The 24682-nt window shown below is 44.9% G+C and overlaps 3 protein-coding genes across 4 annotated transcripts; 2 read left to right on the top strand and 1 right to left on the bottom strand.

The window, feature by feature from the left end:
• Window positions 1–1630: 1630 nt before the first annotated feature.
• sbno1 (strawberry notch homolog 1) lies at window positions 1631–16018 on the bottom strand. Its single transcript, XM_084449683.1, has 34 exons — window positions 15806–16018; window positions 14222–14335; window positions 13893–14000; window positions 13466–13699; window positions 13109–13247; window positions 12715–12753; window positions 12247–12347; window positions 11436–11532; window positions 11079–11239; window positions 10775–10908; window positions 10579–10669; window positions 10285–10446; window positions 10026–10161; window positions 9837–9942; window positions 9534–9687; window positions 9242–9424; window positions 9030–9127; window positions 8395–8540; window positions 7961–8167; window positions 7339–7524; window positions 7041–7210; window positions 6759–6890; window positions 6433–6568; window positions 6189–6301; window positions 6026–6097; window positions 5840–5939; window positions 5549–5623; window positions 5060–5206; window positions 4791–4885; window positions 4585–4671; window positions 4311–4448; window positions 3307–3383; window positions 3003–3196; window positions 1631–2322 (listed from the first exon to the last, which is right to left on the bottom strand). The coding sequence occupies exons 2-34, from the start codon at window positions 14333–14335 to the stop codon at window positions 2180–2182; spliced, it is 4275 nt and encodes a 1424-aa protein (XP_084305809.1). The 5' UTR covers window positions 15806–16018; the 3' UTR covers window positions 1631–2179.
• A 1811-nt stretch (window positions 16019–17829) lies between these two features.
• kmt5aa (lysine methyltransferase 5Aa) lies at window positions 17830–21184 on the top strand. 2 transcript variants are annotated; one of them, XM_084451202.1, is made up of 7 exons: window positions 17830–17943; window positions 18787–18934; window positions 19044–19326; window positions 19460–19547; window positions 20360–20419; window positions 20557–20747; window positions 20943–21184. In XM_084451202.1, the coding sequence occupies exons 2-7, from the start codon at window positions 18856–18858 to the stop codon at window positions 21151–21153; spliced, it is 912 nt and encodes a 303-aa protein (XP_084307328.1). In that variant the 5' UTR covers window positions 17830–17943; window positions 18787–18855; the 3' UTR covers window positions 21154–21184. The 2 variants fall into 2 exon arrangements, with proteins under 2 accessions (XP_084307328.1, XP_084307327.1); XM_084451201.1 differs by having other exon boundaries at window positions 17836–18035.
• A 2261-nt stretch (window positions 21185–23445) lies between these two features.
• snrnp35 (small nuclear ribonucleoprotein 35 (U11/U12)) lies at window positions 23446–24578 on the top strand. The gene has a single exon (XM_084451533.1). The coding sequence runs from the start codon at window positions 23548–23550 to the stop codon at window positions 24316–24318; it is 771 nt and encodes a 256-aa protein (XP_084307659.1). The 5' UTR covers window positions 23446–23547; the 3' UTR covers window positions 24319–24578.
• Window positions 24579–24682: the final 104 nt, after the last annotated feature.

Genomic DNA, 24682 nt, shown 5'->3' with positions numbered 1-24682 from the left:
CTGAAAAAGGAGTTATTTTTACATACCTGTCTTTGTCTGAGGAGTCGCATCCATTGCTGCCTCAATAATACTTTACCCTTCAAGTTATCTTATCTTGATTAAATATTATAAGTTAAAATCTATATCAGGTAAATACATTTAAAAAATCATTCCATTCCACGTGGGCCGAGTAGTCGGATTGCAGGTTTTGTTCTCCGGTCCCACGGCGGAACAGGGTGGTCTAGGGTCCGCGCTGATAAGGGGGCCCCCTCTCTAGTTTAGCGGGACAGGACGCAGTCACTCCATTGACCATTGGTGGACAAGCAGCTAATTACAGCCACGATGCTATGTGGCCCAATCATGTCTTTCAGCGTCATGCCTTTTTGAGTTGATCTGGGTTCCATGTGCATCCCTATTGTGTTGCCATGTCATATTGTCACATACACAGTGGAATTGCATACCCAACAGAACGTCAAGACTAGTATTCATCAATTCAAAATCCATTTTGGTGCGACTGTGTAAACATTGGAAACGTATTAGCCTACGAATCAAGTCAGGCTACAATTCAAATTGTGTCCTCAGGGTTTATTGGTCATTTGCAAGAGGTAGACATCTTGCACTCATTCAAATCATACAATTCAGATTATTTGTACAATAAAATCAGTCAGTAGTGCAACTCGTGCAAGGATGAAACACTGTCCCCTTCAAGTGTTTCAACAAACTAAGCCGAAATTGGATATGACTCCATACACACTGGTACAGAAATTAAGCATCCCAACAGCCTGATCTGGCGTCACATTCTACAGCACTCAAAACCAAAGAAAGCTATTTATAAAGTCTTCTGCCCCTGTACATCACATATGGCATGAATTCAACAATGGAGGAAATGGAGAAAGTACCAATCAGAGAACACGCAACATTGACTGATTTATATTGGAGGATATTCCAGTTTAGCTTTTAAGATTTGCTGTCCCTTACACTTCAGAGAATAGATATGCATTTCTATATTACTTGTCTCTACTGGTGAAGATGTATACTGTCCCTGGAGAATTTAGAGGACACAAAGATGAAGTTTACCAAATAGGAGAGGTTTAGAACAGTTTACTAAACTGATACTTAGTATCCAGCAGCCTGTATCGTCACCAGAAACCCGTTTAGAATGCAGGAAAATAACTTAGATGGGACAGTGATGAAATCATGCTATATCACATCTTTGATAGTCTGGCTGTAAACACAACTTGGGAGTGGTTTCCCAAAACCTTTGTACATGAATATTTAGTTGTTTCACTGCATAACCAAGCCAAGTAATTGACAGGCTAAACATCTGGCTTTATATGGGAGAATTGAGTGAAATTTGAAAAATGGAACACTGGTGTTCTATTGGTGGTCGAACTGTTAGTCTGTTACTTCTGGTAGAAAGGCTTTGGGAAACCATCTCCATACGTAGGTACAGGGATAACACAAATGTTGAATGCACTTCAGTTTTGTTGGCCTGAAAGAAACAGGATATAAGTATTTGTAAGAAACCAAAAGTTCAAGAAGAAAGGATTTGGGGTATGGTCATGCATTTCAGGTAGACATTTTGTAAATGTCAATTGACTTGAAAAAAAAAAAAAGAAAAAAAGAAAAAAAAAAAAAGAAAGGGGAAAAAAAAAGGGTCACTGTAGTTGAACTAACCCCTGAGCACTGTCCTGTGTCCATTACGAAACAAAACAGACATTCGATTCTAAGACTTCAGTGGAGAAGGAAGTCTTAGAAGAGATCACAAACGGAAAGCACAGGGCATTGTTTAAACAGAGCTTAGAGCGGAGGAAGGTAACCGAATAGCCTTATTACGTCTTCTCCCCCACTTCCACTTGCATACTGTCCCCCTTTTTAATGCAGCCTCCTCTTCAATCTTCATCCAGCAAACTCCTCTAGGTTAAAACGGCCTCTTTGGACAGAAGCCCTGAAACGGCTTCTCTACTACCACTGCGTTGCATCTCAAGAGTACCACAGCTTAAACGCGGCACCTCTGTCCCTCAGAAAAGATGGGCGTTTCTGAGGGAGTAGGTTGCGGGGTAGCTAGTGGCACCGGAGCTTTCTGAGCAGTGGAGGAGATCGAGAGTCTAATCCCGTCAGGTTGGGACGTGAACTCAAGACGATGGGAGATGGGGGCGGGGGGCTTGAATCCCCCTGGCGGTGAGCGGTTCAGCCCATGCTATGTGTTGGCCGTTTGACTGAGGCTTTGGGGGTGGAGCTGCTGCCACTTCTGTTGCTGCTGCACCGCCAGCTGCTGAGACTGGTCTGACGACGACAGGATATTGGTCAGGGGTGACACGCAGTTTGCTGGAATGATAAGGCCTGTAAAACACAACAAAGCACATCAATTGCTGCCAATTAAATGATGTGCGAGACAAGTAAATGGCATGTTTATTACTCAAGACAAAATGTGTATTTATATCTCTTGTCCATTTGTTTCCCCTTCATCTGGGCGGCAGGATTCTCTCCCGCGTCGACCCACCTACTATCCTCCGACCCACCTGCTATCCTCCGACCCACCTGCTATCCTCCGACCCACCTGCTATCCTCCGACCCACCTGCTATCCTCCGACCCACCTCCTATCCTCCGACCCACCTATCCTCTGACCCACCTATCCTCTGACCCACCTGCTATCCTCCGACCCACCTGCTATCCTCCGACCCACCTGCTATCCTCCGACCCACCTGCTATCCTCCGACCCACCTGCTATCCTCCGACCCACCTCCTATCCTCCGACCCACCACCTATCCTCCGACCCACCTATCCTCCGACCCACCTATCCTCTGACCCACCTACTATCCTCCGACCCACCTACTATCCTCCGACCCACCTACTATCCTCCGACCCACCTCCTATCCTCCGACCCACCTCCTATCCTCCGACCCACCTCCTATCCTCCGACCCACCTCCTATCCTCCGACCCACCTCCTATCCTCCGACCCACCTCCTATCCTCCGACCCACCTACTATCCTCCGACCCACCTACTATCCTCTGACCCACCTACTATCCTCTGACCGTCCTCTGTCCTGAGCCGGACGATCTGCATCTTGACGTTGGTTCCGCTGACGGAGGCGAGGACGCCCTCCACCTTAGTCCACACGCTGAGCACCGAGCCGCAGAGCACGTAGTACGTCCTACAGCGCAGGCCGATGTCACACTGCAGACCCACCGATGCCTTCTTACAGTTACCACGCCTGGGCAGAGAGGGGGACAGACGTCAGCGACCCGTGCAGGAAGACAGGGTCGCGCACGCGAAGACGCGGCGTGTCGGTTTAGTGAAGGACCGGATTGTTGTTGTACCCACCAATATGCATGAGAGCAGATCTTTGCAGAGGACTTGTACTGGTCGATCCAGTGCTGCTTGGCGTCATCTGATAAGACCTGTTTCCAGACCAAACGCATCATGAGCCATCACATCTTCCCTACCAATATATAAAAGCATTATCAGACCTGCTAAATCCAGAGTAGTGAAGGTGACAAGATCCCAAGGTCCAGGGTCCGTGTTAACCTACATACGTGTAAACGTGGCCTAGGAATACTGTTGAATAGGTGTGTTCAATCGTAACTGATTGACTGGTGATAAAAACATAATTGACACAAGGAATTAGCAATTAGACTGCGTATTAAGGAGAACGTTTTATGACAGATATCTGTTCAGAATTGCGGGATCATACTGAATAGCCTTAGCCGGGGTCCAGACGTTCGGATCACCTCGCTTCAAAGTTGACTGATGGAATGTAACTAGTTGGTAATTCTGATATCAGACTAGAATGGCCTGCCTACTTCCTCCCAAATTTGTCTTTTAGTGCTGCCGGTAACCTCAGTGCAACAAGGCACACTGAACATTTTTACAAGTGTCTGTTCTGCTTTAGTATGAACCGCTTTTTAAGAACTTCGAAATTGTTTGCATAAACATAAACGGATATGGTGGCAACATAATATTAATGATGCAATGTGTAATCTGTGAGCCTTTTCTCTGCCAGCACACGGAGGGGACCTATTGTGCAGTCTTCTCTCTTCACTCACTCACTCACTCAGCCCCCACCCCCACCCCCCGGACCGCACCCAGCCCCCACCCCCCGGTCCGCACCCAGCCCCCACCCCCCCGACCGCACCCAGTGCCCACTCCCCCCCCCCGACCGCTTTTCTGAAGAACTCCCCGTATCTACACGATTCACGTGAATGACCTGGTTGACACTAAAAACGGCAACTGTAGCCGAAAGGCGCTGAGGAATTTGCAGGTCTGATCGTATAAAAGGCCGAGTTACACACAGATCTCCGATTACGTGTTTCAAAGTTTTCTCTGACCTTTTTACACTTCTTCTTGATGTCGGTGTAGGTCTCCAGTTTCAGCTGCTTCCCTGTGTTGGGCCTGAACACCAGGAACAGCCTCTTCTTGGTGTTCACCTCCTTCACCAAGATGGCCGTCTTCCTGTTATTCCTCACCTGATGACGACATCCAAGTGTTATGAACGAACGACATGTAGACTGGTAGTCAGATTTGTGGTGGTGAGTGACCCGTGTGTGTGTGTGGAGGTATATTGATGTACGCACTTTTTTTTCGGGATGAGATTCCTCCTACCTGCACATAGAAGCCATCATCTGGTCCACTCTGCTCGGCCCAGGCATGGGTGGCTTCCTCCCAGGACAACCCCCTCTCCACGCTCACCTGAGACCGGGGAAGACAGGTGGTTACAGAGAGGCCTGGGCAACACTGCTGTTCTCTACAGCCCCTCGATCGGACATGATTTGGTTAGAGGTGGACTCGGCGCCCATGGTTAAACGTACAGTGTAAAGCTCCACGTGTCCTGACGTGGAGTAGCCCGGGGTGAGGAACCTTTTGGAGTCTGCCTTCTTGACCTTCTCATCCCCAGATCCTAGATCTGTTAGCGGGGAGAGGCACATGGTTAAACATGGTTGCGAGACTGCGGACTGTAGATTTTACAGCAAAAAATTAGAACTGGGTTTGTCAAGACACGTGCGTATCCCTTATTCAGAAATTTTAACGAAGATGTTATTTTAAAAGGCGGGGTGATACAGCCGTGATCCCGTCTTACCCAGAATGCCCATGTCGTATCTGCCGTTCTTCTTGGCGTCCTGTATGACCGCCCCCAGCGTGTCAGAGAAGTACTGAAACAAGGCGTTCTGCTGCTGGACTTCCATCCCCAGGATACGGTTCAGGAACTTACCGATGTTGTTGTAGTCTGACCAGGAGATAGATAGATAATTTTTAATTTTGTGTCACTCCTTAACAGACATTTCCATCACATTAGTACAAAAGTGCAATAATAAAAAGTTAAGGACCACTCACAATGAGTTGTGAGACACAATATAGTTACAAATCAAAATAGAAGAGCGTACATAATAGTACTACACACATACAACGATACAATTGAGAATACAATACACTATAGGGACATACAAAATACAGGAGAGAAGAGAGGTGTGAGACTAGAGATAGAACCAGAAAACACTTGTATAACACCGTCTTTGCCAGGCGTGCATGGTGACCGTCCGTTATATCCAAAAACTGAAACAGTGCTTACCTTTATCTAATGAAAGGAGTCGGGTTCGATCTTCCACGTTTATTAGCCCCACTCCTATTAACCCATTGCGGATTTCTGTAGAGGATTTGAAAGAGAATCAATAGGGAGTTCCTTCACCACAATCACCAGTCTCTGTTTTATGATACAAGGGAAAAACTCTGGAATGCCAGAAGCAGCGTTTACTTGAGTTATTATTAACTATTGCAGGATCATTGCAAAGTGAGAGACAACCAAAAACAAGGAAGTAGATCCTATGACTTAATCAAGCACGTAAACTCCTGTGATTCATACCTTTGAAAAAATCCCCTTCAAAGTCAGCAGGGGGCGACACCAACGGGGTGTCAAGGTTGACGATGGACTTCATCACTATTTCCAGAGCATTCCTGCCATACTGTGTGGGGCAGAGCAGAGGTTTAAGAGTCAAGTTACAGACTGAAACAAACAGAGACACGCGATCCAAACGCACGAGGATCTTACCTTGTTGTCAAAGTTGAACCTGCTGAGGTCTCTCGTCTCCGTGGCTCTTCTGTCTCCATGAGTGAGGGCGCCCTGTCAGAGACATTCGTTTAGAACATTCAATTAAGACGACATTTTCCGAAGTTTAATCAAACACTTGAACAAGCGGACGATAAGTTCTTACCAGGCTCTCAAGCCTTTTGGCAACGATGGATGCAAATCTCTGCTCTCCTGCAAGCTCAGATATAAGGAAGACATACTCTGGGGCTGTGACCTGGTTAGACCTGTGGGTTCTCCCTGTCAGGCAGCAGAGAAAAGAGGACATTAGATCCAATAAATCCCTTTATAAAACTTAAACTTGCATTAGATACGTGTGTGACATCGTGTACATACAGTAAGTGTTTGGCGTTGTGTGAGTTTCTACTGACCGAACTGCTGGATGGCTCGGTCAGCGCTCCAGGGCAGCTCCAGGGTCATGTGGACCCTCCTGCGTTGGTTCTTGACCCGGCGGTCAGCCTGCAGGGAGATACCGGAGCTCGCCGCCTCGGAGATGATGGCGATGTTCTGGTGGAGAGGAAACAGGAGTTGGTCCTTACTCTTATTAGGACAATTCATTTTCATCCCGAAATCTTTTCACTCCCATCTGCAAAACCACCTGACTAATAAGGTCACTCTGGACACCCGTCACGCCGGGGACACTCGTCACGCCGGGGACACTCGTCACGCCGGGGACACTCGTCACGCCGGGACATACCTTTTCACCATCCATGAATCTCTGTTTCTCCGTGAGGTTCAGGATCTCCACAGGGACGTCCAGCTCGGAGCGAGACTCGTAGGATATGCTGCCGTCATCGTTACTGACCACCCGCCCTTTACGACCGGTCATCTGTTACAGAGAAGTGGAGAGAAGATGCAAAGTCTATCAAGTGCCTTTAAGTCATGCATGGTGAGGTAAGTAGGTGTAGTCATCCAGGTGAGGCAAGTAATCATTAATGTAAACAACCTTTGATCAAAAGGGTCTAGGCGCGGTCAGTACCTCTGCCACATTCTCAGGTCCTCCCAGTTCGTCTATGAGCTCATCCAGCGTGTTGGGAGGCAGATCCTGAGCCAGTTTCTCCAGCTGCTCCAGGAGATCTCTCTTCATCTGCTGGGCGTCCTCCACGGCGTCTTGACTCGTCACACAGCCGTCCTCGCTCTCTGCCTTCACTGGGGGGGGGGGCAGAGGGGTTAGTGCTCCTTCCCATCATGGCCATTTCAACAGGCCCTTCAGTCATTTAACCCACGTTAAAAATGGTTATGACAGAGTGATGTCCCAGAAGGGACAGCGTCCTCACGTATGGCAGGCTGGCTGGGGTTCTTCAGGGAGGGAGCGGTGAAAGCCGGTCTGGTGGAGCCCAACCCGGACGCTAGCAAGGCACTGTGGATGGAGTCGGGGTCGATGCTCTTTTTCTTCTTCTTACTCTTATTCTTCTTCTTCTTCTCCTTGCCTTTCTTTGGTTCTTTTCGGATTAGCCACGGATCTGCGACGCATAGATAAGTCACCTAGGTCAGAACCTATATTACGCCGTTATAAACTTGGAACATGTGCCTTCAAAGGGGCTCTTAACCTAACCCCCCCCCCCCCATCAACCCACCATGCATATGATGAGAGCATCATTTGGCGGGTATGAATTTGATATAGCCGTTTCTATAACCCCCCTAAAAATAGTGGTGATGATGTAATGGCTCATTTGCATAGAGATCACACATTTTGGAGGTTACAGAAACGGCCATCTCTTACGTCACGTTCTTACTTACCAAATAAGTGTGTGTGTGTATATATATATATGTAACAACATTATTATTGTTATTATTAATTATTTACATCATATTCACTGTGGATTGATGAAAAACATAACAGATGTACAGTATCATCATATGAGGACGTATGGACAAGATAATATCTTTATCTTTCACCATCTTCTTCATCTGTGCTGGACTCATCCCGGAAGGGGTTGAAGTCGTCGTCATCCTCCCCCGAGCTGACCGATTTGAAGCTGTCGTCGCTCTCCGCCTCTTTATCCGACTCTTTGTCCGTCTCCTCTGACAGGCTGTCTTCCGAGCTGCTGCCTGACAGGCCTCCGGATTTGCGAGGCTTCTTCGGCTGCTTCTTCAGCTCAGGACCTGCACGCATGGAGCCGTGACATTATGTAACCGCAGCGACACGTCTACATTTGAGAGAACTGATGAGACTCATCATGCAGTAAGCGTTTGTGAAGTTCAACATGTATGAAAGCGGAACTAAAACTACCGAGCCACGCAGCGTGAAACCAAGCGTGGGATAATAGCCTACGGAGCTTCGACCGGTCGGAGCGCGACCGCTGGGGTCTGTGAGCGGAAACGCTGCCTACCTTTCCTCTTCTTGCCCTTCTGGTCAGCTGTGGTGTCGTTGGGAGAGGGGGTTTTCTTAGCAGAGAGGTCGATACCCAGCAGGCTGAAGAGCTTCTGTCTGTCGGGGGCAGGGAAGTGTTTCTCAACCAGAGACTGCAGCACTCCCCTGGGAACGCAGAGAACACAATCACCATTAGAACACAATCACCATTAGAACACAATCACCATTAGAACACAATCAACATCATCGATTCTGAATCAAATGATTCAGAATCGATTCATGAATCCCAAAATCGCTCTTTTATTTAATGAATGAATGAATAAATGAAGGAATGAATAGTTCATTAATTCATTCAATGGTTCATTCATACATTCATTTTTGGAAATCAGTATTGATTTCAGCCCGGCCCTAGTATTGATGTGTTGCATAACTTGGTAGTCATGTAATTAAGGTTACAGCTAAAAAAAAAATACAGGTTTTAGTAACACTAACCAAATTGATATTGAATCGAATCTTGATAATCGATTCTGAACCTTGTGAATCGGAATCGAATCGATTCTTGAAATTCGAATCGATACCCAGCCCTATTAGAACACCAAAAACTGAGATTTCCTTGCTTGGCGTTTTGGGAACACATGTTAAGTTAAGACTTACTTTGCTGTGGAAACAAAGTCATTGAGTTCTCCTCCTCCCTCCTCTAAGGCCTCCAGTGTCCGGGCTTCTCCTGTTGACTGGAGACCGATGACCACACACTGCAAAGAGACAGACCGGTTAGACTAACACACACACAGAAGTTAGCATCACAGCCTTCCTGCACAAGCAGACTACAGATGTTAAATAATATTCGGTCTGAACAAACATTTCACCTTTCCGTTTTTAACCTCCTCTCTGGCAAGCTGCACCACCCTGCGGACTTTGGAGGCGATGCAGAGGTACTTGAAGAACCTCTGGTGAGCCGACCAGAACTGGCCCCACATGGACTTCCTCATGCGCTGCTCAGCGTCCATCAGATTAGCGGCCTGCTGGAACTTCTCACGCGCAGTCACCCACTGAAACAATGATCGCCAGTAAGTGGATTGCTTTCACTATCATGACTGACGTACTTAGTTTTATTGGAAGAATTTATCTACCAGTTGTTTTTAAACCTCCGGTCCTTACCAGACGCACAGACTTGTTGTACATCTTGATGTAGTGCTGAGTCAGAGGAACCTCTTCGATCTTGAACGTCACTCCGGTGAAGCTCAGCTGCCTTGCAATGTACATGCCCCTCAGCTTCATATCCATGGCAACTATCTCCATAGCACCAACACCTCTGCGAACCCATGGGAAAACAGCAATTTGGGATTGGAAATTTCCTTTGAAAACAGTTCATGGTCCAAGTCATAGACAAATTGATAAATCAATTCAGTGCTTGTTTGCAGAGATTAAACCGTACTGCCTAGAAGTGAAATGGCCTTTCACCTTCGCTCGACAGCTTGGATGAAGTTACTGAACTCTTTGAAGGGTGTTCCCTCCCCCCAGATGCCCAGTCGGTTCATGTAGGCCATGTTCCGGGGCTCAGAGGCTCCTGGAAAGACAAACGTGTGACATGAGGAAGCGTCCATCTCTGCTGGAGATTTTCCAATGCTTCTACCTGCTCTGTTAACTGACCTGTGGCGCTAGCATACACAACCCGCGCTTTGGGCAGTTTGTTCTGCAGCTCCAGGACAGCCAGTCCAGTCTTGGTGGGTTTAGATGACCCGATTGGACACACGTTTTTGGCTTTATGACATTCATCATAGACAATCTTACAGGAGTTGGTTAAAGAAGGCATTGTAATTTTTTTTCACTGAAATAGCTCCTACTAATCCTCTGTTATAATAAATAAAATGGTAATTTCAACAATTTTACATCCACTTAAAAAGGATACAACTCCATCAAAGTCCGACCCACACCAGTGGAGGAGCTGTTTGAACCGCGTCTTGTACTTCCCACCAGACTGGCTCTCTCCAATCAGGGAGGAGTAGGTAGCGAAGATCACACCCTTCTTCACACTCCCATTGTGTTTGGAGGAGATCTTTCCATATTTAAACTGGGAATAACAGAATTAACAATAAAGGAACCACGAAACCCGTACAAAAGTGGCAAATAAACTCTGACACTGAAAACCAGTAGAGTAGCTAACAAGCATATTTACAGACAGTTACTTCTAGGGATCCCGTACCTTGTTTAGTGAATGGACCTGAATATTCTTCGCACCAATATCTCTGAGGTCCCGCTCAGCATCATACTTCAGGTCATTGGAAACACTGAACCTGGAGAACAATAGAAAGGTATGGATAAAGGTTGAGTTATGACATTAAAACAGTGTTTAAAACATCCCTGAGAGTTTGAACCATTCTACGAGTTCCGCTGTGTACCAGAGGGATCTCTTCCTGCCGAGGAGGTAGTTCTCGTAGATGATCCCAGCGATGGTCCTGCCCTTTCCAACGCCTGCTCCGTCACCAATCAGATATGACGCTCTGTCACCGTTAGGTAGGAATGTCTCGTGTTGCTGCAGGTACAAGACAATATGTGACGTTAGAGAAACACTCAGCCGTCGATTTTAACTGGACTAGTACAAATAGAAACACTGCAAGCTGCAAAACCAATTAGGATGCAACCGGTAGGAGATAGCAGGACAGGAGTGGTCTCCTGGTCAGATACACACGTGAGGACCCTAACCTGGGCGGCGTAGGTGATGGCCTCCAGCTGCAGAGCGGAGAGCCAGCCGCGGTCGATGGTCTCCTCGGGGATGGAGAGTCTGTACCACACGTTGGGAGGGTTCACGCTGGACAGGGAGCTGGTCTCCACCACCGGGTCCGGATGCCGCAGCCCAATCCTCACTGGGCGGATAGAAACCTCAATTTGAATATCGCCTTTTAAGAACTAATTTGATTCCAGTGTATTTTACTTTCATTAAACCTATGCAGTAAATGTAACAGCTAGGTCAAAGTATGAAATATATCACAGGGTTATGCTGTGATAAACAATTCCACATGTGGCTTCATTGCTGTGACTAATCAAGTATTGCAGTCTTACGCTTCATGGGCATGTACTCTGCATAAGTCTCGGCATGACCCAACTCTTCCTCGTCTTCCTCCTCGGGTTCCTCGTCCTCCTTCATTCCTGGGAGTCTCTACACAAAGACCACACCATTATAAGCCAGAGAAACGGAGGAGTGGATTCACACTGATCTTCTACCGCAGTATCCTGACTGGAGGCATCGCAGCCTGGTACGGCAACACCACCGCCCACGACAGGCACGCAGTCCAGAGGGTGGGGAAGAGCGTGCGGAAGACCACTGGTGTGGCGCTCCCAGCTATCGAGGATCTCTACAACCAACGCTGCCGCAGGAAGGCCATCTCCATCACAAAAGACACCAACCACCTCAGCTACCACCCGTTCGCATTATCTCCACCCCACCACTTGGACAGTTAACCGACGGACCAATCTCTCAATCCCACTCCCCCGCCCTTGTTGACACAGCCCTACCCATAACCCCCTGTTGCCCGCCCCCTCCTCCTACCCCGCGCACCAGCACCTTGTTTATACAGTAGACAACGGACTCTGCACTACTGTACACTTGAACCAACACCTGACAACACTCGAACAATTGAACACTATGCACAACTGTATACCTGAATGAGGAAATTATGTACTGATAAAATACTGTAAGAACAAGCGATTACAAGAATTCCGAAGTACCTGTACCCGTACTTGTTACACAGAAATACACCTTAATTTCTAGGTACATTCCCTCGAATTTAGTAGTCAAAAACTCACTGCGGTAGTACATTGAAAGGATAGTTGGAGGACTGACGCTTTATTAGTGTGACTAGGAGATACTCACAAGAGTAGGTGAGAAGCTCCGCACTTTGAGGTCTTCGTTCACCCAGATCCGTGCGACATCTTTACTCGACACCTCTTTCTTCAACCCGTTGTTCAGCTCTGCTGTACGAGTCGAGAGAGAACACAGACCTCAGTGTACTGAATGGATGTAGCTCCCTTCAACAATCTGCCAAAGAGGATGTATTAGGGCCCATTCTTAAGCGAGCTCAGTGAGTTGCAGGGCATCTTCTGGTTCAGATATAATTTCTCTCAGGGGGGAGACATTTAACAGATCAGACATTTAACTCATAATGTTTCTGACTCAACAGACAAGACCAAACATGACTTGTGTGACCTTAACAAGCACCTGCTTGCTTTGAAGGAATGAAACCCGGTCAGTTGAGGATACCTTATTGTTTTTTTATTCACCCTGTGAGACATAAGACAGTGAGACATACCATCCCTGTCCCTATCTTGATCCTGGCCATACCTTGTTTAGTGATCATCTTTGTCGTGACCAGAATTATTTCTGCGAGGAATTGAGAATTGGGCAAAACATGAATGATCCTGTTTATAATCTCCATGGACAGTGGATAATAATATAATAGAGGCATTGACGAAACCAAAATCAAACATTTTCCAACAAAGTAGAGTACAGTATAAACAAACATACATAAATGACAGCCGTGGTAAACTCATCACAGGAATGCACAGAACTGCGTACACCCTGAGGCCGAGCCGAACCACTGCTCCTTGCACCCTAACAATTGAAACCTTTCCATCACTCAACCCAAGTCCTTTCAAACATGAGGAAGGTAGGAAAGGAAACAAGGGAAGGAGGCTTGGCCAGCTTCTTAGGAAATGCACATGTTTCCATGACTCACTGGTTCCTGTGGCCGTTGCTGTGGCTACAGGCTGCGCTATGTCAGGAGGGGGCTTGAGCTTCATGAGCTCCACCAGGCTGTTGCTCTTCAGACCGCTGCTCTTCACACCGCCTGCCCTCACCAGGTCTCTCAGCTGGATCTGACACACCCAAGACAAAACAGACAAAAATAACCAAAAAAGGAAGAAACGGAAATATACACACATCACTGCTGTAGAGTTGTGTATATTTAGAGTTAGACCAAAAGGTGATAAACGTGAAATCGCAGATTACACTAATGTTTTTTTGACTTTCTAAATGAAATGTCAGTGGCAACTTGAGACCAACAAAAGGCTCCTGATATACTCCTGGCACTGACCTGCTGTCTACCAGAGGGGATCACTGTGGATATCATGGAAGGGAGAGACATGGAGGAGTTGATTGATGTGGACCCACGAAGGGCAGAAGGAGTGGTATGTACCACCTTAGTTACTGTAATGGTCTGTCTTGGGGTGCTTGTGGCAGATGGTTTGGTCACAACAACTGTTCCCAGAGATGGCAACTGATTCAGTTGATTTAAGACAAATGTTGTGGTTGAGGGCTGAGGCTTGTGCTGTCAGAGAAAGAGGAAATCGGAACCAGAAAACATGTTATTGATACTGGATAGGTGGTTACCAAATAGCGTACCAGACTACCAGACAGTCATGGCAGATCGTGAAAACATCAGATACAGTAGAATCATTAAACTGGATTAGTGGCAAATGGAGATGGCATACAGCAAAAATTAGGTGGCCGAGTGATCTTACCCTTATGGTGACTGTATGAGTAGTAGTGGCTGGAGGTGCTATCCCAGGCCGAACAGCTCCCACTGTCTCTGTCCCCAAACCAACGTCCAGGGCACTGATGGAAATGGACTAGAAAAAGAGTAAAACATTACTAAAACATGATCATCAGGGGGAATACAAGACTGCAGTGAATCTCTACTCTATAACAGCCCATCTCTATAACTGACTTTTAGCAGCGTCCTCACATTTCAACTGCTAAAAAATGGTGGCCATTAGTCATGAAACAAAAAGTACATGCAGCCAAGACAGGGGATGCAATCCGACTCTGTTGAAATGTAACCCCTTCTTACCTGCTGGATGGGAGAGGGTTGTGCAGCATCCTGAGGCTCAAAGTCGAACAGATCATTGGGGCAGATGCCGCTCTCGCTCAAGGCTGCCAGAAGTAAATCCTGCCCTGGATCCATCTGACAGAGAAAAGATGACAACCCTGTTACGAACACTACCCTTTGACGACTGAATCGAATCTTCCCAAAAAATGGCAGCTTTGCAGTAATTTGGTATGGTAAAAAGAAATCTGACACAAAAGGAAATATATATGCACACACTACACATGACAACATGGTTCCCCTTGGCTTATAAAAATGAAGGTTATGAATATAATCGCATGAAGCTGGTCTCTTTACATAGGAGTACAATGCATAATCGGCGTCATATTCTCAAACAGTTCTATTCATAAATCTGAGCTACCATGCCATGTGACCATGTGGGATAACGTGTTAAAGCTGATCACGTTGTTTTTTTTACTACCATTCACACACAAATATGTTTTACCAAAGTGCAGATATGAAAATCTACTCAGAAATTACACAGTGTAAACCAGAATAGGTTGCGACCAGCACTATTGGTAATGCCACTATTGGTAATGTTTATGAACTTTTTAAAGACTCGAGTCCTACGCGCAATCATGCAACTGTGCAATTCAAATGCTTCATTGTGTTAATTTAAAATCCAGTTAAATAGCCCAAAATCTTTATAATCTAGTCCCAATGTGACCCGCACCGATGCACGTGTTTGCACTGACTTGCTATTTTCAACTTCCTGAACTGACGTCGTTCTAAACATGCTGGGATGCCGTCGCACACACATCTTAACCGTATGCCCAAATAAAACTATTTAAAAGCCAGGACCGAGTTACTATATTTAATCACTGTATCACTGTAAACTATTAAGTTAGCTAGCTATGCATCTTCTTTCGTGGCTGGCTAGGCTTAACTGGCTACAAAACAATAATGAGCTAGCATGGCTAAACTGAGGCTTGCTAGCTTGCTGTAGCCATACCCGTGTGTTCAGATGTCCTCAGTCTCACTGATCGAAATGAACAGTTAGGCAGCGAACCAACAAGCCAAATCACTTTCACTTTAGCACACAGATGCAAACATCACGCCAATGACGGTGCTCAAACTTTGGTATTAGCTAGCTAGTCACTGTCCGTCATATTAACGTTAGCTGGTTAGCTAACAACTTGTGTGCCGTTTCATCACGCTGTATGGCATCATCACTCAGACACAGCGAAGTCAGACTGCCCTATTATAGCTAGCCTGGTAACTGGCATCAACGTCTGGTATTGACGACGGCAACAATAGTAGTGTGTCTAATGATAAATATTACCCAATAGTTATAGATAGCTAGTTAATGTCAGCTACAACACCAGTCACTTATTAGTAGTCAGCTGTTGCTATGCTAGCTAGCAATGCAACGTTAACTAACGTTAGCTGGCTGGCTGGCTAACGTTACCTCGCTGCTAGCTAGTTAGAGAACAACACATAACCGTTTCTTAACCAGTAACGCCACGTAGCTATAATGGATCACATCTCAATGATCCTATAAAAATTTCCAGCCGATTCCAGTCATTTGGATCGACCCGTAACACTCACTTGACAGTTAGAGGCTGACCCGAATGTCGCAGTGGTTCAGGGGGATGTCACCCTCTTCGCTCCGCTGTCTTCTAACCACCTTCCGCCATATTTACCAAACGGCCAGAGTCGCGTGTTAGTCACGTGACGCTCAACCCTAAGACTGGAATTTTCAGATGCGAATTCCGAGCCCGTGTTCGACGAAAATGGATCGTTGAGAAGCCACAGCGTGTCCTCTGCGAGAAATCAACCGACAACGTTGAGAAAGTTGACATTTCAAGTATATTTGTCAACCTAAGAGATTCGAGAAACAGAGCGCTAAACCTGTATCACGTGACAATGTTCACTCGTTCGCAGGAAGTGACGCAGAATATTTTTCTATTATGTTATGCACATTTCCTGTTGTGAAGCCGCTGATGAAACTCTTCTTTAATGTGTTTAGTGATGTCAATGTCGCTGCCCTGCCTAAGTTTCATGGTTGCATGCCGAAATTGAAGATATGCAGTGAATGCCTGCTCCCAAAATCCCTATTTGCGCAGATACCAGTGTCATTGTGATGACGACGTAGGGGGTGTGTCAGGCGAGGCAGAAAAATAGCCAGCTCGCACGCAACTGGACGAGTGATATGAATATGCAAATATATCCACGATTTATATATAATATATAATATAAGACGTACTGAATAGAATACAAAGTTTGACACGTGTAACAAGTACGGGTAAAGGTACACTGGAATTCATGTTATTGCTTGTCCTTACAGTATTTTATCAGTAATGAGTTCCTCATTCCAGTGCTAGGTACTAGACGTTGAAAGGTTCCCAAACTGGCAATTTAGCGTACTAGGCTTACTATCTATCAGTATCTATCCCATTCGATCATGGATGACTATGTATGTGTCCATGATGTAGGAGCTTTGTATCTAAAACCAAAGTGTCATAATAAATGTCAAAGATTCATGTCTCTGAATATAGTAGTAAAATGTGATGTTCATGTATTTGTGAGGTAAATAGTGGGTTGTTTTGCATAGACCTTCAATACACCGCAACATGCAGTTGCCCTATCGCAATATGGGCATCTGGAAAAGCGCTAAACACAATGTATTAGATTATTATTATCTTAATTTGTCATATGTGTAAGATAGAAGTACCTTGCAGACTACAAGGACATGCAGCCCTTACGAAATTTCACTTAGATAACCACGGCCGTGTTTTGAGCGTCGTAACTCTATAGTTTATTATGAGTAGCCTATAACTATGGTAAATCACAGTAAAGCGTGTTGGATTTCGTGGTGACTGTAGTTACCATGAAGTAGCCCAGTGTATCAGGGTAAAACTATGGTAAATCTTAGTAAACCGTGGTGGATTTCGGTAAGGAAATGCTTATAAGCAGTATACTGCACAAGCTATTGCAAAATGTAATGAAATTACTAGTAGAACTAGCCATATATACGATAGGCGATAACAATTGCCTGTCGCCTATACAATAGGCGACAACAACTGTCTGTAGGCTACAACTGTATATTATAATTGACTTATATTTCTTGCACCGCCTACGGACACTCACCCTGTCAGTCATCAATGAAGTATGGGAAGTAGAGGAGGATCCATTTGATAGACTGATAGACTATGGATAAATTGCCAGATTGGGAACCTTATAATGTCTAGCTGCGTACCTAGGAGTGGAATAAGGAATTGATTAGTGATGATAAGATATTGTAAGGAAGCAATAACAAGAATGTACCTATTACATATGGCAAAATAAACTTTCTGTTCTATTATTCTATTCTAGCGACGTGTTTTCGATCTACTCCCCGATACCAGACCATCCTAGTTAATGATCTTGATAATTGTGATTTGATCAGTGATGGACCGAGTTAATGATCTTGATCATTGTGATTTGATCGAGTTAATAAAGGTGTTTGGCGCCGCCTGCTGATTGGTCAATAGAACTACTTTTATGTACAGCAGCCCTTTAAATTTTCACATGTCTCCCTCCCATTTGAATCGGTGGCATTAGCAGCTAAAACATGGAGGAGCAGAGAAGCTGTGAAAACTGTCTTGACTGAGGAATTTCAAAGCAAAAACTATTAGCTGAGGCATAGCAATTGCTGGGACTGAAAAGTGCCCCAGAGCCAAGGAGTGGTGGTGTGACCGTACTGTGTAAGTCGGGAGGTATATTTCTGGATATTGATGCACCACGGCAGAGTGGACCCTAATCTTTTAGTAAAAGAAAGAAGTCAGAAATGAACGGGGTAAGTTTGCTTGGCTAGCTAGCTAGCTAACGTTACATCACCACGCCAAATAGTGTGGTTCACATGGTGAAAGTGAACAATTTAACTACTGTTAACGCTATTTATGTAGATAGTATACATGCCCAACCATGCCTTAGCTGCTACCTATTCAGCACGCTTATTCAAACAATATTTACTGGCTAACGTTAGCTGGCTGGCTAACTAGCGAGCTACTACTGGTTGTAATTATTAGCTAGCTAACGTTAGCCACCTAGTGCCTACCACAGCCATGTCCGGCACTCCTACACGAGCTAGCTAGGTAGCTACTAGATATTAGCTATTTACATCGGGACTACGAATGGAATGTATCAGATGGAATGTATCAGTCGTCGACGCGAGGCCGAGCCGGGCCAGCACGGTTGGCAAGTTACACAAAACAGTGGTGCATAAGTGAATGGCGAATGGTCGACACAGGGGTGAGGCTGCTGTCAAATGATCCGAGTGCTGACTGCAGATTTTCAAAAACACACTTCTCAATGTCACGAATAAGACTAACAATGAACGTTATTTAAACTAGCAAATAATTAACATGACCTAGCAGCGAGCAAGTTAGATGGTGATGCTAGGTAATGTTACTGTCAGTATAACGTTAGACAATATTGTTAAGTAATTGTGCACAATAAATGTGCTATTAACTTGATCTAACCTTGGTTATATCGGCACCACTTAGTGAACGGAATGAAAGAAAATATACTGTTGTTCTTGCCAACAGGACATTGTATGTGGTCATTCCATCACCCTCATAAGCCCCAGCAAGTCCAAGTCACCTGTCCACGATGAAATGACAATCAAGCTAACACAAGAGGGAAAGTATTCTGGAAGGTGTTCTGTGCAAAATGACACACCAAAGCAAGGAGATGGTATGTTATTGTTCGGGACATGTCTCATTCATGCCAGTCTGTTCTTTGACTTCAGAGTCAGAGAGTTGTAGTATTTAACAACTCTTATCTGTTTGCTCATTGCCCACAGTGAGGAAACTAAACCAAGTGAACTCAGAGACTTGTGTGTTGACGCTGACGGAGAGAGAGGACGACCACAGCCAGCAGCACCCTCCCTGCTGGTCAGAGGTGCACACGTCTCCACAACTCCGCTACCCTCAGGCTTGCCTACGCTCCACAGCTGAACTCTCTCCTCCTCCCAGCCACAATGTCACTCACAAGCCCTTCCTCGCAAGCAACACCGCCACTCACCTCGCCAACCACAGAAGAGACATCCGACGCAGAGTCAAAGGGAAGAAGTCTACATTAAGAATGTAAGCACATTGCGCATACATATGAGATGGTCATTTAATGATACTCACACAAACAATGGGACTGTTGAGATGGCAGATATCAGATATTATCATAAAGATATTAGTTCACGCAAATGTTTTTCTTTTTTTACAGAGCAGAGAGAAGGAATTCACAAAACTGTAAAGTTACTGACTACTTTCCCATACGGCGAAGCTCAAGGAAAAGTAAAGCAGAGCTGAAGGTAAGATGGGACTGATTTTAGCACTGCACGATGACGCTTTACTGTAGTAGTTATAGGGGTGTGATGGTGTTTATAAAAACACAAGGTGGCAATATAGAGCACTTAGGACAAGGTGATCCCTGAAAATTGTGTATTTTGTGTCTTCTGGCACACGCACTAGGGCGCACAAGGACACGTTTCACAAGCATTGTGGGGACGTTTCACACATACAGTACATCTGTTGCTCTTCTCTCTGCCTCATTGAAAACCACTATTTTGCATTTGGGGTCAACCATGTCGCCGGGGACATGGAATCGGTGCTCATATGTTTAGCTTAATACCTTCGCTCTTGTTTCCTGTAGGAATGGTAGGAACTTACTGTAAATTGCCATATGAAACCTAGCCTAATAGCTATGAGTACAGCCCACCCTCTGTTTCTAGGCCAACCAGAGGTTTCTATATCAACAAGCCAATTGGAGGCATTTTTTTTTGCAGTGGGATGCAACCTACGTTTCTACCCAGCCTCTGCGCTGTCTGGTTTTTGAAACGGAAGCGTGGGATGTAAACAGTGTCACATTCTAAACATTCAAAAAAGAACACTGCGAACAAATTATTAGGTAGGAAATACATTCAACGGGTTTATTAGACCACAAGAACACACACTATATTTTTTGAAGAGCAAACAAGAGAAATTTAATTGCTTACAATGAAGCTATATGGGTTACCTTTAAATGTTGATCTCTAGTATGTTTTGGAAAGCAGCAGCAGTTAAGCAAATGTGTAACTTCCATTTCCATGTATTGTTGGCTTCATACCTTTTTTTTGGTTACCAGTGTGAACAAAAGAAGCACATTGATGATCTGATCCTCAATGGAATAGAAGAAGGAATGGAGGTACAGTGACAATGATATTGCTTGTCATGATAATTTTACTTTACATTTAATCTCACTCTCAAATCATATGGTCATTGACTCTCAATGGCTTCTCATTTGCATGGCCTGACATGTAGTGGAACCTCATTGTGTTACAGGTGCAGGATATAGAGGGGAAAGGAAGAGGAGTGTTTGCCACACATTCTTTCCAGAAAGGCCAGTATGTGGTGGAGTACAATGGGGATCTGTTGCAGATAACTGATGCCAAAAAAAGGGAGACGGAGTACGCTCAAAACCCTGCCACGGGCTGCTACATGTACTACTTCCAGTACCTCTGCAAAACGTACTGGTAGGTCAAACCCCTCTTCTTTTTATAAACAAACTGGCTGCTTGCTAAATAGTAGTCAGGCCTATGTAAGCTGTGAGGATTTTTTTCATTTTATCTTTTTGAAATTAGTGTAATTGAATCTTGCACAATCTTAGCATGTCTACCTAACTAACTAATATGTACAACCTTATACGTTTCTTTCCCCCACCCTTCCAGTGTGGATGCCACAAAAGAGACGGGTCGCATGGGCCGGCTGATCAACCACAGTAAAAATGGAAACTGTCAAACTAAACTCCATGACATCAATGGCATACCTCACCTCATCCTTGTAGCGTCTCGAGACATCGACGATGGCGAAGAGTTATTATATGACTACGGGGACCGCAGTAAAGCTTCCATTGCTGCTCACCCATGGCTCAAACAATGATGGACAGATCCGCTCAAAGAAAAGGGAAATGTAACGCCGTTATTTCTTAATAGATTTAGTTTTTTTTATGTAAAAAAAGAAAAAAAGAAAAAAGCCTTAGCATTAGAATGTGTAACCATTGTTGGGGATTGGGGGGGTAGTTGTAGGGGATTTTCAAATTGGGGGAGTGGGGTGGGGGTAGTTGTAGGAGATTTTCAAATTCTTGTGGGGGCTGGTACAGTGACACATTTAGATTGAGATCTGCTAAATGTCAGACGACATCAATACTTAATATATATATACTTATATTTATCCGTCTATATGAAACATGCTAGTGTTTTCCAGGACATTTCTTTTGTATATTTTGTATTAGAGCTAGACCAGTGCTTCCACAGCATGCAGGTTGTATTATGTTCTGTATTTTGATACAAGGTTTTCTTAATCAGTTGTGTAGTAGTTAGTTGCTTAGCAATAATTATTTATGGCACCAGAGCCTCTGGTGGATGCAGAAATTAAAACTGAGATGCAATTGAATTGAAACTATGACTATGACATGAATTGTTACCTTTATGCCATGTTGTGTGGAGTTGTTTTATGAACTTATGAAATATAAATCTGTACCTCTCTAACACACAATGCTGTCAAATGCCCACTACCAAATGCTCTGTGTGAAAGTATTTGATTAAATCTATGCTGGGTGGAGGCATTGTTGAATAAACCCGTTTTATGCAAAGTACTCTCTGTTTGACTCTGACATTCGTTTTATTAAATTATTGAATTAAATAATTTTTTAATTAAATTATTGAATTAAGTTATTGAATTAATAAGAATAAATTATTTTATTAATAAGAATACATATTTATACAAAACCATTCCACAAAACTGGCTGAGTAAGCCTGACTTCTGCACGATGTAAAACCCGGAAAGCTATTTTTGTGCATGGCTGTAAGCCAGCGCACCTAGTATAGCGTTTGTCCGGTTATCACTCGCTCCCTCCCTCCCTCCGTTACTCCGGACAATGTTGGCCTGCATTTCTCTGTTGGCACCACAAGAGGCAGTAGTCCCAGCACGCCAACATCAAGAAGGACACCAAAATCAACCTGCTGATCTCCACTGCACAAGTAGAGTAGTGGTGAGAGCATTGGACTCCCACCCGGGAGACCAGGCTCGGTGGGGATGACTTTATGGGACTAATACCCCAAACCTCCACATGTTCATCCTTTCACTCCAATTCTACCCTTTGCCTTATAGGTCAGATCCTGTCCCAACCCCAACCCTTATTCTAACCCCAACCCACACTAGGGACTGGAAGAAGGACACCAAAACCAACCCGCTGATGTCCACGGCATAAGTAGAGTAGTGGTGAGAGCATTGGACTCCCATCCGGGAGACTGAGGTTCAAGACCCAGTGGGGAGGACTTTATGTTATCATCAGTGTAACTGCTTTAGCTACTGACCGCTACCATTAATGTTATGGAAGCTGCTACTAGTTGTTGTGAGCTCATGAGCTAACTGGCTATCCCGCTCTTATTGTGCTGGATTAGCATTGGAACTGATGTGTCCAGGTGACAAGACCTATCTGAATTTATCAGACATTATTTCATGTAATTTCAGTTCACAACTATTTCAGTGGCATGTCTAGCTTCTGTCCTACCAGTCCTGGACAGAAACAAGCCAGCCACGCACATAAGCCAGGCTTGACACCTGGCCTGGTTCATCCATTCTTGATCTAAGAACGTTAACAAGGGTTCCAGCTAAACAAGGGCATGTATAATATTAACAATATTAACACTTAACAATGACAAAGACTAAATTTATGAAGAAGCAAGTTTGAATTCAGAAGCAAGTTTGAAACTGTTTGAGCAAGAGATGAGTATCATTCGCAATAGTTTTAGGGATGTGTAATTTTATTCACTCTTATAATAGGCTAAAATGTACACAGTCTTGTACCATAACGCCCCCCCCCCCCCCCCACACACACACACACACACACACAGCTCCAATATACATGTTTAAAGGTCGCGATGCATCTGATGATGAATAATTAGCTGGGTTTATGACTCAGTTCTTGAAATATAAGGATTAAAAAATAAAGTATATTGGAATCAACAATGCGATGCTAATGTGGTGGAACCCCACGGGCGCTGTCCTGATTACAGAATGGCGAAACCCACGGGGCAAGGCGGAATGTTTTATGGAAACACCACATCTCTAGAGACGCTATGCGGAACTAATATGTATTAACAATCGTATCTACACGGAATGTTGTTCATGGATACACCCAATTATGTCGTTTGATTCTCAGTTTGTGAACTTGGGTTCTTGTTACACGAGAGATCCTGGACTGTACCTAGAGAGCGCACTGTAGAATAATCGTCATTCCATGTATTTTATTTTACTTTATATTAAGACAGCATGATGAACGATTGGAGCCCAATAGCGAAGGCGTACAACCCGCTCAAAGCCGGTAGCATCGATGGCACCGACCTGGAACCCCATGACCGCGCTGTATGGAGGGCTATGTTCGCCCGGTACAAGCCAAATAAAGGTGTGATGGGGGACCCACTTCTTACATTGTTTGTATCCCGCTTGAACCCACAGACAACTGAGGACAAATTACGTGAAGTCTTCTCCAAGTACGGCGACATCAACCGTCTCCGCCTGGTGAGGGACATCGTGACCGGCTTCTCGAAGGGATATGCCTTTGTGGAATACAAAGAGGAACGTTCTGTGATTCGCGCGAGGAGAGACGCTAACAAATTAGTGGTGGAACAACATGAGCTGTTCGTGGACTTCGAGCAGGAGAGACTCCTCAAGGGATGGATACCGCGGCGTCTAGGGGGTGGGCAGGGAGGCAAGAAAGAGTCTGGACAGTTACGGTTCGGTGGAAAAGACAGACCTTTCCGGAAACCTATCAACCTCGGAGGCGCCTTCATGAACCCGGACTGGGCAGGCGGTGGGAGAGAGTGGGAAAGAGAGGAACGGCACAGAGAGAGGGATAAAGATGTGTCCTCCAGCCATGAGAGAGAGACTGACTGGGGAAATGGAGGCAGGAGAAATGACCGTGAGAGAAAGAGAGAGAGGGGGGATGGAGAGTACCAAAGAGAGAGGAGGGATGTGAGTCATGAAAGAGAGAGGGAGAACAAGAGACATACTGACAAATACAGGCACAGGGACAGGAGATGAAATGTAGGCTACACTCAAGGAGGTTGATTCTTAACTAATGGCTTCACAACAATGATACAGATTTGAAATAGACTAGTTTTGAACAGAATTTTGTCACATACAAAGCTGGGTAGTTGAGTAAATTCCCACCTAATCATACCGTGATCTGTAGAGATTTTAGCTTCAGGACACGTCTTCTCATTTCAGAACAGTTTTGTACTCTGAATGAAAGTAGTTTTATCTTTATTCTTGTATATTAATGTTGTTTCTTCGTAGTCAGGACAAATAACTTATGACAATACACATCATGTGGGATGGAGAAATATTGTGGGGAGATATTTAATGTTTATTAAGCAGGCATGTCTGAATAAAAGGCAACAAGCTA

The sequence above is a fragment of the Borostomias antarcticus genome (genome assembly GCF_949987555.1).
Source record: "Borostomias antarcticus genome assembly, chromosome: 2".
Taxonomy (NCBI): Eukaryota; Metazoa; Chordata; class Actinopteri; order Stomiiformes; family Stomiidae; genus Borostomias; species Borostomias antarcticus.
The sequence above is the reverse complement of the archived record's forward strand: the minus strand, read 5'-3'. Positions and strand labels throughout refer to the sequence as shown.

What these genes read in the sequence shown, in the direction of transcription:
- sbno1 (XM_084449683.1), bottom strand. Translation starts at nt 14,335, where the DNA reads ATGGATCCAGGGCAGGATTTACTTCTGGCAGCCTTGAGCGAGAGCGGC. An exon ending in AACCCTCTCCCATCCAGCAG is followed by an intron (nt 14,001 to 14,221) that starts GTAAGAAGGGGT and finishes CTCTTTTTCTAG; the next exon opens with TCCATTTCCATCAGTGCCCT. An exon ending in GGTCGGACTTTGATGGAGTT is followed by an intron (nt 10,162 to 10,284) that starts GTATCCTTTTTA and finishes AACTCCTGTAAG; the next exon opens with ATTGTCTATGATGAATGTCA.
- kmt5aa (XM_084451201.1), top strand. An exon ending in AAGAAGTCTACATTAAGAAT is followed by an intron (nt 19,327 to 19,459) that starts GTAAGCACATTG and finishes CTTTTTTTACAG; the next exon opens with AGCAGAGAGAAGGAATTCAC. An exon ending in TACCTCTGCAAAACGTACTG is followed by an intron (nt 20,748 to 20,942) that starts GTAGGTCAAACC and finishes CCACCCTTCCAG; the next exon opens with TGTGGATGCCACAAAAGAGA.
- snrnp35 (XM_084451533.1), top strand. Translation starts at nt 23,548, where the DNA reads ATGATGAACGATTGGAGCCCAATAGCGAAGGCGTACAACCCGCTCAAA.